Below are 19,089 nucleotides of genomic sequence, written 5' to 3'. Positions count from 1 at the left end.
TTTCAGTACATATTTTGCTTCTGGATCATCCTCTTAATAAATATATCAGATTTTTGAAATCCATATTAGTTTCTCAGCGTTGATGATCCAACAACAGCTCCTCTTGTCAAATAACTTTTAACTTTAATAACTTTAAAAAGCCATCTAATCAAATGGTTCCAAGTTTAAGGCACTCTGGCCCCTCTCCCCCTAATCTCCAGCAATGAGGAAGGGGTTGGAGAATGTGGAAAAGGGTATTTTGGGAAATAAACTGATTATTCTACTTTCCATAAACATAAAATTAAATTCACTTTTTGTAGCAATATTGGTGGAACTCAGAGTAAATCAAACTTCTTTATGACAATTGGATTCAGTTTCATTGCGGTATTTAGATAATATGTATTTCATTTTATAAAATGAATAATCCAGTAATCCACTATTGGAACCCTTAATTCATATCAGCCAGGTTCTTAGAAAACAGAGTCTGAAGTGTGCTTTCAAGGTAATACCTGTGGGGGTTGCGAGCCCAGGAAAGCACCAGTGAGGGATCAAAGAAAGTGAGCCGGGGAGAAAAAACATCAATGATTGTGGCGTATCTTTCAGCTGGCCAAAAGTGTAGGGCAAACGTGGTGTTTTCATGGCTTCCTGGGGTCTCCTCAGAGGCCTCATGAAGTACATGAAGTGCTGTGTATCATAATCAATGGCTGGATAGAACTCTGAGCAGTTCGTCTCTTGCCTATCATTGGTCAAAGTCTACCAATTACCAATAGGCTGTTACCTATTCTGTACCTCCAAACAGCACCTGAGAAGTCAGAGCATTTGGAATTCTCTCCTTGTTATTAGTAAGTACTTCACGTGGTGGTGGCTTGGTCTAGGGTAGCAGCAATACTCAAGAGGGCTTTATAGCTAAGAAAAGCACGAACTATTGCCAGGGACTTGGGAAGCAAAGCATATAGCAGTGGCTCATGATAAGAACTGGTGGGTGAAGTTGAGCAAACCTGGGTCCGGGGAAATATACAAACTGAAACTCATACCTTACAGCTCATAGATAAAGTATCACTGCAAGTGAGAAAAGAAGAAAGTAACTCTTTATTTACTCCTTTCTCTATACCAAGTATTCACTAAATCTTCATTTGAAATCATAGTGCACACACACAGACACAACACATACATTTTAAGCTACCTGTTCAGCCCACACTCTGAGCCTTGATCAAAACCTGTTTTTTTACCTCTGCTTTTTGCTTGTTTGTTTGCTTGTTTTTGTCTTTTATGCCTATAAAATGTTAGCATGATGGTGAGAATGCTTCCAAGGTAGGTTGTCAAAAATAACATTATTTGTTTTATGTCTGAACAAAATCTCTTAGGCAGGTATTGTTGCCTATCAGCGGAAGTTATGACTCTAGCACATCATTTTAAAAGCTTAAGAAAAGCTGAGATACTATGGCTTTTTTATGGATGAAATTATGGGGAGAAGATAACAATAATTTAAGTTGAGGTGAGGTATATGTGCTCAAGGGGATACTTAGTACCACATGTAGTTTATTTTGAAAGAAATCACCAAGATTGAAAAAAAAACCTTGCTGAAAAGTTTTTAGTATAATTCTTAAGATATAATATTAGACTAGAAGAAGAGCCTGTATGGATAATTATATCCAAGCCTTTCCACCCCAGTTTTATTGAGGTATAATTGTCATGTATCGCTGTGTAAGTTTAAGGTATACAACATAATGGTTTGACTTGTGTTTATTGTGAAATGATTGTCACTTTCAGCTTAGTTAGCAGCCATTATCTCATGTAGATACAATAAAACAGAAAAGGAAAAAAAAATCTCCTTGTGATGAAAACTCTCAGGATCTACTTTCTTGAAATTTTGATCTATATCATAAAAAATGTGGAATACTTTATGAATTTGAAAGTCATCCTTATACAGGGGCTGTGCTAATCTTCTCTGTATCACTACAGTTTTAATATATGTGCTGCTGGAGCAAGCACCATGCCTTATTTTTTGGTAGATATTGCCATTTGAAGTCCTGAAACCTTTTTAAAAATCACCCTCCTTCTCAAATGAAAACGATTTAAGATATAAAATAAACTTTTTATATGATAATTAATTAAAGGATGAGTGCTCCAATTGAAAAACTAAGGACTAGATATTCAATTTATAGAACTATAAATAGCCAATATGCATGATAAAGTGTTCAAACTCATTAGTAGAGAAGTGCAAATTGAAACAAAAATGAGTTAGCATTTTCTTTTGATTAAAGCAATAAAGACATAAATGGATGATGATACCCTGTTCTGGAAAGCATATGAAAGAAATAACGAATACTCATATATTGCTGTGGGCCAGAAGATTCTAGAATCTCTCTGGAAAGCAATATGGAGGTATGTGTTATACCTGTATGTGAGGCAGAGAATTAAAGAGAGAGAGAGAGAGAGATCTTCATAGATGTATGATCTAAGTTTTCTAGGAGGAATTTACTCTAATTCTGCAGCCATATTTTCTACAGTTTTTAACTATAAACATTTCCTTGAAATATTGCTTTAATAGCAGATTATAAGAAAAAAAGAACTCAAGTATCCAAATGTAGGTAGTTACCTAAAAATTTTAGTCAAAATCATATCATGAAATACTGTATATCTATTGAAAATAATATAATGTAAAAATACTAAATCACATGTTAAATACTTAAAACATACTGTTAAGTGAATAACAACTTTAAATCAATATTAGTGAGTCCATATTTATAAATTAAAAATATAAATTTGGAGGAAAATATTTGTATTAATATATATACCAAAATACTGATAGTGACCAAAATACTGATAGTGATTATTGCTTACATTTGTAACAACAATAAAATGTGTATTTTGAAATTGTTTATACAGTGAAAAACAAAAAGATGCTAATGTCATATTATGATTTTTGGTTACCAAAATTGAAAATTCCTACCACTAAAACTAATTCTTGGCCCACTGAACAGCTAAACATTGTACTCAGTAGTCCAGAAAATAAATGAAGAATAGTAGCCACAAGGCCAAAGGAAATTGCTGATATGAACTGTTTAGTATTTATATTTTTGGCAACTGGAATTTCATACATTAGGCTTAGTATTATCAAACCAAGATTCTGACTCCCTACATATACAAACTTTCAGGATCTTCTCTCTACAGAAAGTAAAATCATTTTTTTTAAAAAGCCAAAAGTCTAAAATAAAGGTGTCAACAGGGTGGGTTCCTTCTGGAGTTTCTGAGAGAAAACTCACCAGTGTTTTTCTCCTAACCTCTGGTTGTTGTTGGCAATCCTTGAGATTCCTTGGCTTGTAGATATGCCTCTCTTATCTCTGCATGAGGACACCAGTCACTGGATGTAACTCCTTCTAAATCCAGAATGGTTTCATCTCAAGATCCTTAACTGATTATAAAGATCTTATTTCCAAGTAAGGTCACATTCTAAAGTTCCAGGTATACATGAATTTTGAGGGGGACACTCTTCAACTCACTACAGACTCCTTTTACTTTTCCTCTAGAGGACACAAATTTTTAATTCTATCCTCTAATAAAATTTATTCAAAAATAAATATTTTAGTCCTATAGTTTTAGTCATCTAAAGTATATTGGGCAATTAGAACTTCTAATCAGCAAGAGATATAATCAATTACCACCCTGGTTTAATCCTATTCCGGCCAAAAGCAAAGAAATAGGATGAATTAATTAGCTTGTTATTGGAATAGCTCACAAATGCCCATTCCCACCTTTATAGACTTGTACGAATCTGGACTCCAAATTTTAATCCTTCATTCATATTGTTCCTTCTTCATTTCAATAATTATAAAGTGAATTTGGGAAGATAAACAATCTAAGCAGTTATATTTATAAGTTTACCTGATATTTATTGTAAAACAAAGTCACACAGACTCCATTTTTAATTTGAAATGAATAAAAGTCTCCAGAGAATAGTCTCATATCCTTAAAACATTAAAAATGAGTTTTGCAGAGCCTCTGCCTTCCTCTCCCCTGATGTGTGACCCAACTTAGGTAATGCCTGTTGCATTTCTACATGTTATGGGAATGTCTCCAGTGCAACAAAGCATCAAGGAGCCAGAAAGTACTACACACTGGTAGATTGACTGTAGGTTTGACTTGTCCCCAGGACATGTTTAGTAATTTATGCAATTTCTAGTTTGCAGAATTAATTGATTTTCTCCAGGAATCTGCAGTACTTTAGAAGGTACAGGATTTGACCCCATGTTTCCAATACCTTTAAGATACATGGATATATTGATTTGTCTGTTAGAAAATTAGAAATGCTTGAATGCTTCATTTGAGTGATATAAATATTTAGGTGTAGAGACTCAAACATTTTTTTACAATCCTCTGTCTGTTAGACAGGTGTTTTTTGTTGTGTGTATTTTTTACTAGGATAATAAGGCATCTGCAATAACAAAGTAATTCACAGTTATAACAAGGATTTTAAATCACTGCCATCAGTTTCATTGTGGGATCCCATGTCAACTAAATTTTAAAATGTTGTTTTTAATTTTTGAGGGCTCTTCAGAGAAGGTTGTTTTGAATTGAACTTAAGAGTTTCATATGTTTCATGGCCAATATAGAATAAACATAATGATAAACATGCATTGGTATTTTATGGACTGAAAAATGAAACAATAGCATAGAATTTTATAACAAGGTTAACATTAGGGGAATAAAGGAAAATGATTCTCTTTGAATAATGTACCATCTCTTACCATAAGTCCTATAAAATTAGAAATAGAACAGAATTACAGCACTTGAAGGCACTTATTATTGGGAATAGAAACAGGCAGAAGACAACCTGCTTTCAACAATATATTTTTTCACAGCTAAAAAAGCATTGCTATTACACGATACTTTTTTTTCAATAAAATTATACTTGGAAACAGCTAGGAAATACACATGCATAAACATGTATACATGCACATGCCCACCCACATATACTATAAGGATTGAACTATAAGTCCCTGGCGAACAGAATAGGAAACACATCATTCATCTCATGCACAGCCCTTCTGTTTTTCAGAAGAGGTAATATCTACCAACTAGATTGTAGGCACTTCAGGTCCTAGTTTTATATATATATATATAGTAGTGCAAGGAGTATATATATATATAAAAACAATAAAATAAATAAAACAATATTGTCATCTTTACCCCACTCTATTATGAATGACTCTGGCTCTCCTATGAATCTGTAAAAGATCATTGGTATTAAAAATAATTTTAATATTTGCAACAATAATAATACCAACACGAACTGTGACTATAGACATAATGCTGAAAACATATGGAGCTTATTCAAAAAAATTAAAAATTGAACTTCCATATGATCCAGCTATCCCACACCAGGGAACATATCCAATAGAATTAAAATCAGGATCTAGAAGAGATATTTGCACTCACATGTTCATTGTAGCTTTATTCACAACAGCTAAGATAGGCAAACAATTCAAATGTCCATTGACAGACAAATAGATAAAGAAAATTTGGTATATATAGACACACAATAGGATGTTATTCAGCCTTAAGAAAATAAGGAAATCCTGCCATTTGCAACAACATAGATAGACCTGAAAGATGTGCTTAGTGAAATAAGTCGGCCACAAGGACAAATATTGCATGATTCCTTTGTATGAGCTCTAAAATAAGTCAAACTCATGAAAGCAGAGCATAGAATGGTGGTTGCCGGAGGAGAAGGGGAGGGTGAAATGGGGCCTTGTTCAATGGGTGTAAAGTGACAGTTTTACAAAGTGAATAAATTCTAGAGATCTGCTATACAATACAGCCCCTTGTAGTTAACAATAGTATATTGTGCACTTAAGAATTGTTAAATAGCTCTCATGCTGTGTGTTACTACCATTTAAAAAGAGAGAAAGATAGAGAGAAGACATGAGAAATCTTTTGGAAGTGGTGGATATGTTTATTACCTCAATTGTGGTGATGGTCTCATGATACGTGCATATGTCCAAACTCATCAAAATGTATACATTAAATATCTCTAACAAAGCTGACAAACCTCTGTTAGAAAAAAACACATTATATACATCTTTTTTTAATTTAGTCATTGTAACAATTTTTTATTTATATATTCCCGTTTTATTGATGAGAATACTTAGGCAAAGAGGGAGGATAAGCAAGCTTTACAAGGCCACATATCTAATGAGCAGTAGAGTAAAACTAATCCTGCCTGAATTGAAAACCTATACTCCAAGTTCTTAATCTGTGGGTAATGTGTTGCTGACCACAGACAATGAATGCATGATTTTCTGTGTATAAAAGGGGTACACAAAGTGAAACAAAGAAAGTGGAATAATGCACAGTGAAAAAAGGTATCTGTTGGATAATAAAAATTGAATATTAGCTTTGCAGCTAAAGGAGCTGCATAGCTTTAGGAGAAATTAAATCAAAGCTTTCCTACCTATTTCTTTAAAAAATGCTATTTAAATTTTCTACTGGCCCGACATAGGAAATACATCCCAGATGACAACTTTTAGAAATACATACACAAAAAAGCTTTTGATTCCGGACAGACTTCCCTCTACCCCACCTTCAGTGAATGAATGAATGAACAATGAATGAATAGATGGATAGATTTTAAAAGATCTTTAGGTATCAGCTATCAGTTTTGAAGCTCAAAAAATTGCTTGTTCATGGTGATTGCTGTTATAATTTTGAAGATACCCCTTCTTTCAAAAGGCAACATATTTTTTCTAAGTGAGAGAAAAACTCAACAATACCCCGAACTTGAAGTTTTATGGAAACTTTTAACTCATTTCATTGTCAGAATTATAGAATCAATTCTTTCCTGCCACCTCTTCATTTTTCAGTTCTTTATGCAATCATTTTAGACAAAAATTCCTTGCATATTTGTACAGGGCTTTATGTTTACTACTGACAGCCTTGGCCAGGCAGGTCTCTGAAGAGAATGTCTCTGGGGCCCCAGCAGGAGATAGGACAAAACCAAGAGTCTTCACCCAAGAGCAGTCCAGGTTGTGATTAAAGCTCCACGTGGTAACCTTGCTTAATTTCTCTGAACCTTGTTATCCTTATCTCTAGACTGGGAGTGATAATGTATTCTGTGGCAAAATCATAAAGTATGTGAAAATCAAATCTGAAAATAATTTGCAAATGTTGCCTTTATATCTATTAAATGCTTATTAATTCTGTAAACTGCTTTAAAAGCAGTTTGTCATTTGATTCTCAGAAGAACATTCTAAGATGGAAAAAAAACAGTTATTATACCTAATTCCTTTATGTGAAATTGAGATTAAAAGAGCTTTCAGTACATCTCAAACTTGCTAGGGAAGTACCTCTCACAACAAAGAAGTAGGAACATATGCAACCTAGAATTGTGAAGGCAATATACAGAGGGCCTCTCTGGAAATCCACATGTCTGGTTGTACTTATCCTGCATCCTACACTTATCTGGAGTGAAGAGAGTCTCAGGTTTAATTCTGTTGGTAAAGGTTTCAGAAGACAGAATGTAGAATCAGAAGATTTGGGTAAATACATTTTACAAGAGGAATTCAGTTTTATTTTATCCCTACTGTATAAAACTAGGGTTTATCAGTAGACAATACTAGAGTAAAGCAGATTCAGTACGATCTAAGGCACTTTTCTAACAAGGAAAAACCCTTGAGTAAGTGTCCTCCCTTGGTGAATTTCTCATTCCAAAGGTATTCCTGCTCTATTTACAGGATCACTTTGTTAGACGTGCATCTAAATAATATTAGGTAGGTCATTTGAATAGACATTAATGAAGATCTCTTTTAATATTGGGATTATATGTATATATTTAAATATTTTATAATCTAGAATTTCAAGGTGTTTCTAGGGAGAGAGATTTTATAGTCTAGGATAAAATGCAAAATAAAAAAATTTAAGCTAAAATATAATATAGTTCAAGGAAATTTGGCAGGGCTTCAGAGTGACTACATATGCAGTATGCTAAGCCTTCACTATAGATACCAGAGAGGATGATAACAGCTCTTCTTCCCTGGTTAGAAGGGATATTCTGATCAGGAGGTTAGGCTGGTCAGGCAAGACTCATTTGGGGGAATTCTTAATGCTTGGTCTCTGAAAGCCTCATAATTTCACTCCAAACTATTAATAGGTTTTTGTTTTACTCATAACTGAATTTGTGATACTGACAGATCTTCAACACTGTATATGTAAAGATACACTGGGCAAAATTATAAGGAGAAATAGTTCTTTCTAGTGAGATATTTTTACTACTCATATCTACTTTCTAGTGAGATGTTTTAATAAAGTCCTACTAAAAGTTGATAGATTCTGCACACAAAATGTTACTTGATTTTAAGTCCAGTAAGTGGAACAGAATATAGAACATTCAAAAAGATTTCTACCAATATGTCAAATATTACATGTGATAAGATGGTGTGTCAGTCACGGTTGAACCAGAGAAACAGAACCTGTGGGGATGTGTACTAAAACATTTATTACAAGAAATTGGCTTAATTGATCATGATGGCTGGCTAGGCGATTCCAAAATCTACACCACAGGCTATTAGGAAAGGCAGGTCAAAACTCTCTTGAGCTAAAGTTGCTGTCTGCTGGTGAAATGTCTTCTTCAGGGAATTCTTACTTCTGCTCTTAAGACCTTTCACCAGGTTGAATCTGGCCCACCACCCCATCCCACCCCACCCCTGATTATCTAATATCCCTTACTTAAAATCAACTAAATACGAACTATATATGTGACTATGTGAGTAGTCACATCTATAAAATACCTTCCCAGCAACACCTAGAGTAGTCTTTGATTGAAAATTAGGAACTTTAGACCAGCCAGGTTGACACATGAAACTGACCATCACCACTGGTGTCCCTAATCACTGTTAGAGATGACATTAACACAACTGTCAATCCATTTCAAAGAAAAATGAAGTTAAATTTCTACTTAATACAAAATAATATATTGTTGATGGCCTAAAACTATGAAAGTCATGAGTTACAATGATTAGGTAAACATTTCTTCCCAGAATTCTCTCCCTGTTATTTTTAATTTCCTGAAAGACCTCTATAATCCCTCTGCCTCAGTAATCAACAATGGTGCCTAGGAAAGGGTGCAAGATGTTAACAAATTCAGATCAAAGTCATGTGAACTAAGGGATAGATCAAAGTGAACACAAGCCTATTGAGCCATGACAAAGGCCTTGTGTTCAAAAGCATTCATTCACTGCCTACCGGATGATGATGTATTTTGACCTCATGTTTTCATGTGTGTTAAGCAATGTTTTAGTGGATCTTTCAACAGCTGCTTTGCATGTGTGCCTTCCATGTGTCAGACAGTGTAGTGGGATCTATGGACGTACAAATAAAGCACCAGTAATAAAAAAAACAACAGCAATACTAGCCATTCTCAGTCTATGTCTTCATGGGGTTTCTAGTTTATCTTACAAAATTAGAAGCCTCTTAAGAAGATAGCATTTTGTGTCATCGATACTTTTGTGTGGGTGAGTTGATCAATTGTCTTCTCTAATAGTACAATGTATTGAATGTAACTGCCCTGGACATTAACAAGTCCATTCTAACCATTACTTAAAACATTATCTCCAATTAATAATAAGTTAGAATTCCCCTTAGGACCAAATTTACTCATCTGCCTCTGCAGAAATCTACAAATACTTAACTTTGTACATGATAAGCATCATTTCTCCAATATTTCATTTTCTTTATGAATTTCTCTCATTACCAAATATTTGTGCCATTTTAGATTAATAAAAAAATAAAGAAAGAATACATTTTTAACTTTATTAGGGTTGTTCAACTCCTTGAGGTTTAAGGACTTGTCAGTTTAAGCCAAGTCCTCAATGTCTCAAAAAAGTCACATGTTTTTTTAGCAACTGTCATTTGTCTTATAATAATTTGTCATGGTAATGAGCTGCTTTGAGATTTAGCTAAAAGGAATATATTTATATAAAAATTACACATATCACACTAGTGATACGTGGGCCATTTCTCATCAACCTGTGTTCTCTGTGGTCTCTAAACTAAGTCCTGAAGTCATCACTATGTACAGTATTGTTATATCCAAGTTACCATGGAGATAGACTTTCATCATTCTTCTAGCATGGAAGGTGATGCAAAAGAAAGTATGCTTTGCAATGGTTTTGAGACATGAAAGGCTCATAATCACTGACCTTTAATAAATGATGGATACATAAATTTTTAGAATGATTATTCTTGATTTATAGGCAGGCCTCTTCTAAACTGTGAAAAAAAAATGATCCTTGCTATTTTGGATATATTCTTCATCTGCCCAGAAGCTATTTCAGGGATACAATTTTATAAACTAGAAAAAATAAATGAGAATATATGGAAAATCATTTGATTTCTTGCTGTAATATTTCTGCCCTTTTGGCCAAAATAATAATTACCACAACAATCACAAACCACGTAAAGTATGTCTACTGTTGTTAAAATTTTACTAAAATTTTTGAAACCCAGCTAGAAATACTTGTTAGTCTGTAACTTTTTTTTTTTTTTCATTATGGAAAATTTTCCCATAGGACTGGAGAAAGGAAGTCAGTACAGTTTCCAAGTGTCGGCCATGACAGTTAATGGCACTGGACCACCTTCCAACTGGTACACAGCAGAGACTCCTGAGAATGATCTGGATGGTAAGACCTATCCCCAGTCACTATCATTCTGATTTCTATCTTCTTTGTTACTTCAGCTTCAAAGACTCTCTTAATAGAAGCTGATGAATTCCAACATAAGGGATATTTATTCCTCCTGTATCCTCTAATGCAAAACAAAACAAAATACAAAATCCTCTGTCAATCTTTAACAATGCCGTATATAATTATGTACTAATTACATTCTTTATAGCTTTTTCAAAATAATTTGAAATAATCTTTTTAAAATTTATCTTATTGAATAATCAACCTTAAAATTTTCTTCACAGGAACTGCTATAATTTCTGATAATAATCATGAAATATAATTACTTCACAGGGCTTCTCTGACTCTTTTATGATACTTCTGAGAACAGCAATATATATTTTTTGCTTCCTTGTGATATGGTCATTAATATTTGACACCATCTTTTTTTTTTGCATAAGGAACAATCTGCCTTATTTACTTAATTGATAGTTGTCTTGAGACAATTGTGGATGAGACATTGAGATTTGTATAAAAGTCACATATCAATAATTTATAAGCCAAATCTTCAAAATTAGCAGATAAGAAATAGCTTTTGAAATAAAAACAGCATGACTAATAAGAAAATAAAATTCAAGAGAAATGGGTAATAGAAGCAACAGGAAAAAATGTGTGAAGTAATAAAATGGAAATAAACCATATAGAATTAGAATTACAAATGAAATAAGGATAAATTCATGAAAATAAAAGGTGCTTGAAAAAGAAGTTTGTTATGATCAGTAAACTTCAAGTTAAGTAATTAAAACTGGAACCAAGAAAAAGTGGCTAAAAGAATAAACACACATGTATTGAAAATGCAATGGCACAAGATGATTGTCTAAATCACTGACAATAAAATCCTCTTATTGCTTCACTGGTAGACCTGAAGGTATCCAAGTTATACTATAAGGTGAAAATGCTATGTCCCTCTCTTTTCCTCTTCCTTTTACTCCTTCCCTCTTCCCCTCATTTTTATTCTTGTCTCAGTTCTTGCAGTGTCCTTTCTCCAATTTGTCCTCCTTTCTTCCTTGAGCTCCTCCTCATTTTTCTCCTTCTTAATCTTTCCCTCCTCTAAATAATTCACCATCACTCATGATTTTCATATCATTTTAGATTATGTTTTACAAAATAATTAATGTGGCAGTGAAACAATCAACAAATGCCATTTCCACAATAATGGTAATTCCTACCGGCACATTAAAGAATATTCATAGGAAACTTACTAAGTCTCAGGCACTGTGCTTAGCTCTGAGAGTACAATAGTAGATAAAAGCACGATTCTCTCCTTATAGAGGTTAGAACATGACAAAGAAAACAAGACATTTCAGGTGTAGTCATAGGAAATTGCTACTTCATAAATCAAATCTGGTTGAATATTGGCAATATCCTATTTATCAACAAAGGAATAGATTGACAGGCAAACAGACATATAAGAAGGTTTGATTTAAACCAACACCAGAAAGATGAATAGGAGTTTGCTAAGCAAAAGTATACATTATAGACTAAGGGAAGAAGTATAGAGGGGAGGTGAAAGCATATCTGAAATCAAGATAGACCATGACACTATTCAAGGCCTGAGAAAAAAGACTATCAGGACTAGCAGGTTCTAAATCTGGCAAGACCAAAATAAGGATTTTGAATTTTGTCCTAAGAATGTCATTAAGGCAATAATGTGCTTTATCCTAAGCAAGTAATTAAAGTATTTTTTTAAACAGTGAATTAATTCTATTTCCATTTTGAAGATACTACTCTGGCTGAAGCATAAACAATTGTATTAGGCGAAACAACCACGGGTCATCTCAGGACAACCTTGGGGGTAAGGGTAGATTTTATGGAAAAGTAACTTGAGGCTGAGAAGATGTTATTCAACTTGTCTTCAGCATTATAAATCAAAAATTTGTAGAGCTACACAAAGTCATACTTCATAAAGCTTATATCCTTCATTAATACAGTAGGATACATTCATGTACTTATTTGTTCAACATATATTTCTTCTTGAAGGCCTATATGTATCAGACATTATTTTAGGTACCAGAGGTAAAGCAATAAATATGGTCCCTACTATCAAGGAATATAAAGTTTTTGAGATGGGGCACCTGGGTGACTCAGTCAGTTAGGCATCTGCCTTCAGTTCAGGTCATAATCTCAGGGTTTTGGGATCGAGCCCCAAGAAAGACTCCCTGCTCAGTGGGGAGTCTGCTTCTCTCTCTCCCTCTCTCTGTTTATTCTTTCTCTCTCTCTCTCTCTCTCTCTCTCTCTCTCAAATAAATAAAATAAACATTTAAAAACATAAATTTTATTGAAATAGAGATGGACAATGACAAATGCTATGAAGAAAAATAAAGCATCATAGAGGGAATAGTAAAAGATTAGGGAGTACTGTAGGATAGTGGGGAAATATCAGCACAGTCCCTCAGGCAGTGAGAGAGGCAGCCACAAGAATACATCAGACAAGAGCCCTCCAGGCAGAAGGACAAGAACAGTCATCCTGAAGCTAGAGCCCAATTGGTGGCTGAAGTATTGTGAGGAGATCAGGGTGGCTAGGTCTAAAGTCGTGAGAATGGGCTCTATCATATTTAAAGAATAAAAGGACAGTTAGGTTAAACTACACAAATACCTTATTTTTCGATTTACTTAAGAAAGCAACTTTAAATATATATATACCTTTATCCTCTCACTTACCTTTATGAGGTATATATTATTAAACTTACTTTTAAAGGAGAGTAACTTAAGCTAAGAAAATTTAACTAATTTAAGTCACTAAGCTAGTAGTTGTGGATCTGAAACTCAGGACCAGGTTTTGTGAGTCCAACATCCAATACAGATTATCGGAGCATAGCCTCCATGAATCCTCTAGAACTGACCCAGTGACAATAAAAGACGGTGATTCAAAGCAGAAGATTCTAAGAAATGAGGTCATATCATTTACCCAAACCTAAGAGACTATATCTCTTACTGGAAGGAGTGAAAATAAATGGAGCAGAGGTGCCGAAGGTCCTATAAAATATCCAGGATGAATGAGGCTCTCCACTTGACTTATGAGCTCTTTCTCCTCACTCCAAGTGACTCACAATCTAGTGGAACCAAACTAAAAAAAAAAAAAAAAAAAAAAAAAAAATCACAGCCCCTGGGATGGCACAAACCTTCTATTTAACTGTTGCTTTTCATATCCATGCAATATTAATATAATCCAATCCATATATCTATTTTAATCAAGAATCTCTATGCTGTGTTCATGAATAGAATCTGAATAAATGTTGTTTAATTGGATTTCTTTGAAAGTTTCTATACTCTTGGCTTAATAATGTCCCTCTTCTGAATGCAACATTCTTGATTACTTTTTCCTTTCTTGAGTATTGATGCAATTATTATGAAATATAATTAAGAACACCCAGTGTGCCCAATCATGGAGAGTACAAACATGAAAGAGGTAGGAACAGTTCTCTGGAGAGATAAACAGATATGGCTGCACTGATTGAAAAGATTTCATGAAAACAAGTAGTACTTGAACTAAAAACTTCAGAAAAAGGAGGTTGACTAAAAATACAAGGAAGGGTGTGGGAAAAGCATAGTAGATATTCTTCAATAAGAATGCCTTGGGAAAATTATTTTTGCCACAATTAGTTTAAAATGTGTCCTCACTCATCCAAGTATTATTCATATGCCAATTATCTTAATGCATTTTAATATGTTTAAAATAATGCCTTTTTTCATTCTTTCACTTCTTTATTTGGATTGTAATTATTGAGGCTGTTCTTGTCCTTGTCCATAATGTACACATTAGAAATCTAAAAAGGTAAATAAAAAATTAATAGAGGAAAACTAGGGGCACCTGGGTGGCTCAGTGGTTGAGCATCTGCCTTTGACTCAACGTGTGATCCTGGGGTCCTGGGATCGAGTCTCACATTGAGCTTCCTGCATGGAGCCTGCTTCTCCCTCTGCCTGTGTCTCTGCCTCTGCCTGTGTCTCTCATGAATAAATAAATACAATCTTTAAAAAAAAATGAAGAAAACTAGTGGAATTGATGTTTCTCGTACATAGTACTGGGATTATGACTTGAAATTGTTCACTCTTTTTTTTGTTTTTTTAAAGATTCGCATATATATATATATATAGAGAGAGAGAGAGAGAGAGAGCACAAGTGGGAGGGGCAGAGGGAGAGGGAGAGAGTCTCAGGCAGACTCTGATGAACACAGAGCCAAACCCGGGGCTTGATCTCAGGAGCCTGAGATCATGACCAACCTAAGCCAGAACCAAGAGTCGGATTCTTAACTGACTGTGCCACCCATGTGTCCTGAAATTGTTCACACCTGAATCATGATGGAAACAGTGATTTTAGGGCTTATAACTATATGAGTATGGGACAGATATGTTTTAATAAATTTGTAAAACAAAATATTTTATTGGCTGTAAGAAATTAATAAGACCACACATATTTGGTCTCAAGGCTTTTTTAATTTATTGATTCATAACCTCTTTCCACTGAAATACTCCTCTAAATGGATTTCTATTTCTCTTCCTTCCTCATTTTTACTTTGAACGCATCATTGAAATATTAAAAAGTGTTACTCTTGATAGGAATAAAAAATCTGGACAAATGGACAATCTCAGAAGTGGTCATGAGTAGCTCCAAGGAATACACAGCCTGATGGTTTGTTCTATTTCCATATATAAATACATAAATATATAAATATATATATTTAAACTAAGGGGGATTTTCTTAAAATGTTCATCTTATTTTAACTTATTCATGTAAATGTTTAAATCATAAGATATAAGTGACTTCTACTAAAGCTTTCATGGTTAGTGTAGGGAAGTTTTGAGTCCTAAAGTCAGAAATTTCAATATGGAATTGCTTTGATTTGCCTTAAATTATAGGTAAGGAGGAAGCAGCCATTTTGAAAACCAACTGGAATGGGAAGCATTCTTTGCAAAAGCTAAAGAAATCTCTCTTGGTTGAGAACTGCTGTGTTTGTCCTCCCTGGGTACACTGGGTTGCATAACTTTTCCCTCTTGCTTTTGAGTCTCCTGGTGAACTCCAAGGGAGTGATCTACTCATTAGAGTGGTAATGAGCCCTGCAAGTCCCTAAGGGGAAGCAGTGGGAAGTGCAGATAGTTAAAAGCAAACTCTCTCCTTCTGTGACTTTTGTAGTTCCTCTTGCATTCTCTGCTTGGCTTACGCAGTGTGAAGATCAACAGTAACTTGGAGAAATATTCCAATTCCTTATGGATTGCCCTTTTAATTAGGATGTTTTGTTAAAGTAATTACAGAGCCAAACCTCAACTGTTTGTTCAGGGCTCCCTGAAAGCATGTCTGCTGTTGTTACCAACAGCTGGAAAGTTTTAAAATATTTATTTTGTGCCTCAAAGTTTCAACTTAAAGAAACAAGATCATTAGAATTCCCCAAAGTTCTTATGTAAATGTCTTGCATAAGGATATGAGAGAATTTGTGATGAAGATCAGTAAGGTATCCTCCAGGAAGTTGAGCATGGGGATCAGTGTGCTGCTTTTTCCCCCTAATTTTGAAGTGAACAGTTAGAAGTTGTGATACACCATCCATAATGATGTAATTTAAAATTAAACGTCTACCGTAAAATGGAGGAGCTCGGCTAGCAAAACTTAGCAATGCAGAGAGACTCCTGAAAATGCAACTAGGTGGTGTAGCAAAAACTGTGACCCTAGAAGCAGGCTCTAATTCCCTGCCTTCAGGAAAGAGATAATTAGTCCTATTAGCCTGACTAAAGGCAAAATGGGATTACTGCAAATTCACTTTACCTGAGAAGTCAACCACAAAACTATTCCTATGTTTTGGAAACTTCATGATATATGATATTCTCCAAGAACATGCCTCTGAGAAGGATCACATGAAAACTTACTTTCAGAGTAATAATAAAACCTAAAATGATGATGTAGGTAAGATGTTGGAATTCAGAGCTAACAGCCAAGAAAGAATTGTTGAGATGTCTTCGGTGCAAAACAGTAGTTTTATTACAGCATGGGACAGGACCCTTGGGCAGAAAAACTGTACTGGGATCGTGAGGAGTGGCCCATTATATACTTTCAGGTTGGGAGGGGCTTAGGGAGAATGGAAGTCTCCAAGGAATTTTGGAAATAAGGTTGGGGGGGCTAGCTGTTGTTGGGAAAAGGTCATTTATTATTGTTTAGTAAAAGCCCAGTCATGAGACCCTTCAGTTGTATATCAGTGGGTGTGCTTGGGGATAATTGTCAACATATACCCAGGGTGGGGGTTGGGTAGAGATAAAGGAAGTTTCAAAGGAATTTTTATATGTTAACATAGATTTATAGGATCCTGGGGGTCAGGCTGAGATACCTTTTGCCCTTAGCAAAGTATTCACATTGAGGCAGCTGAGTTTCTAGAGGAATGTTACTCTACCGGTTTAAAGGACTGGTCAGTGGGCTGCAGTTAGTAAGGAAATTTATTTTTCTTTTGCCTTTGTTTCTCACATTAATGAGACCACTGTGAAAGAAAGAACCTTACCTATTAAAGCTGTCCTCCTCATTCAAAAACTAGAGTATTGAAAGTGGAAAATCTCTGGGCAGAAGAATGATAAATGAGAAAAACAAGTTTTTGGCCAATTGGAAGAAATTGAAAAATAGGAAAAAAAAAAATGAAGAAGGAGAGGAAAATGAAAGGAAAGATGGAAGGAAGACTGGTGAAACATATGTGCTATAGTAGGATGAAGGATAGCTTCCCTCCCCAGAATGTCCATGTCCTAGTCCCTGGAATCTGTGAGGCAGATTCCAGGAACTTTACATGGCAAAGGAGATTTTGTAAATGTTATTAAATTAAAGATTGTGAGATAGGAGATTATCCAGGTTATCCAGATGGGCTCAGTGTACTCACAAGGGCCATTCTAACAGGGAAGCAGGAAGAGTGACAGAGGTCCATGTGGCAACAGAAACAGAAGTTGGAGTGATGTGAGGTCAGGAGGCAAGGAAAGTGGGCAATCTCTAGAAGTTAGAGAAGGCAAGAAATCACAATATTACTGTAGCCTCAAGAAGGAACATGCTCCTGCTGACATCTATATCTTAGCTCCCTGACAATGCTATTGCAGTTTTAACTTCCAGAAATGTGACATAAAGAATTTGTGTTGTTGTAAGCCTCTAAACTTTGGTAATTTGACCCACTGAGTGTAGCAGTAATAGGAAACTAGTACAGTTGCCAGAGAAAAACATTTTGGTGTCATTTGAATAACTGACAAAGTACAGTGGACCCTTGGACAATGCCCACCACCACCCCCCCACACACACACAGGTGAAATTTCACTAACTTTTGTTTCTCCAAAACTTAACTACTAACAGCCTATTGTTGACTATAAGGTATACCAATAACATAAACGGTAGCACATATTTTGTTTTATACTTATATACTGTATTCTTACAATAAAGTAAGCTAGAGGAAAGAAAATGTTTTTAAGAAAATCATAAGGAAGAGAAAATACATTCACACTACGTTATTTATTGAAAAAATCTGTGTATAAGTGTACTTATGTGGTACAAACCCACATTTTTCAAGGGCCATTGGTAAACTTGTATCAAAATAAAAGTTTGCATAAAATAATAGAAACCAGTTTGTATTTTAGTTTCATATGATCCAAAGGTTTTGAGGCCAAAAAATATGAAAACCAGAAGTACTAAGCTTGAAATAGAAAAGTAGTTCAAGGAAAGGGAAAAATAATATTATATAGAAATGAGAGACTCAAAAATCTGAAATTTCACAGAGACTGGATATTTAACAGAAGCTTAATTTGAGTGGGAATCAGAGATACATTCTAAGATGATAGTCTTACCTAATGGACACCTAAAGAAATAAGCTAAGACCCAAAATTGTTGATGATTTGGTGGGAGGCAAACACCATGGCAAATTGCATATACCCTCAAGAACTGCTTTTTAAAAAATATTTTAAAATATGTATTTTCTAAATTATGAAAAATAAAAATAAACAACATGTTGTATAGCAAGTATAGAAAATAAAGTTATTAGAAAGGAAAAATGAAAAATACTTTTCGATGAGAGGAATTCTGAAATTGAATGAAACTGAGTTAACCTCCCTTTGTAAAAGGGAGAGACTTTCAGATCCTGTTAGAAACAAAATGAAACTATATATTTTTAAGACAAAGGAAAAAAATATTGGAGAAATGAAAATGGGGCAAAGAACTAACAGGGTACAAATTGATAGGATTCCAGGTGATGATAACAATACATACATACAAACATGCATACAGACACAAAATACATACACACATGCATGCATATACAATGCATACATACACACAGACACAGACACATACATGCATATATACATGCACACATATATACACCTGCATAGACACAGATACACATATAATACCTACACACATGCATATATACACACAGACACACAGACGGAC

The 19,089-nt window shown here is 34.6% G+C and overlaps 1 protein-coding gene and 1 non-coding gene across 6 annotated transcripts in view; one reads left to right on the top strand and one right to left on the bottom strand.

Annotated features, from left to right (window-relative positions):
* Positions 1 to 19,089, top strand: part of DCC (DCC netrin 1 receptor) — a 1,086,886-nt gene that overhangs the window by 893,104 nt on the left and 174,693 nt on the right. For all 5 annotated transcript variants that reach the window (XM_035700550.2, XM_035700549.2, XM_025422244.3 and 2 more), the window contains one exon: positions 10,545 to 10,655. In XM_035700550.2, coding sequence (XP_035556443.1) covers positions 10,545 to 10,655 — 111 coding nt within the window. The remainder of the gene's footprint in view (positions 1 to 10,544; positions 10,656 to 19,089) is intronic.
* On the bottom strand, positions 1,865 to 1,971 carry LOC112645786 (U6 spliceosomal RNA). Its single transcript, XR_003127254.2, has one exon. It is a non-coding gene; the product is annotated as a U6 spliceosomal RNA (small nuclear RNA).

The sequence above is a fragment of the Canis lupus genome, chromosome 1 (assembly GCF_003254725.2).
Source record: "Canis lupus dingo isolate Sandy chromosome 1, ASM325472v2, whole genome shotgun sequence".
NCBI lineage: Eukaryota > Metazoa > Chordata > Mammalia > Carnivora > Canidae > Canis > Canis lupus.
Note: the sequence above shows the minus strand (reverse complement) of the source record. Positions and strands in the feature narration are given on the sequence as shown.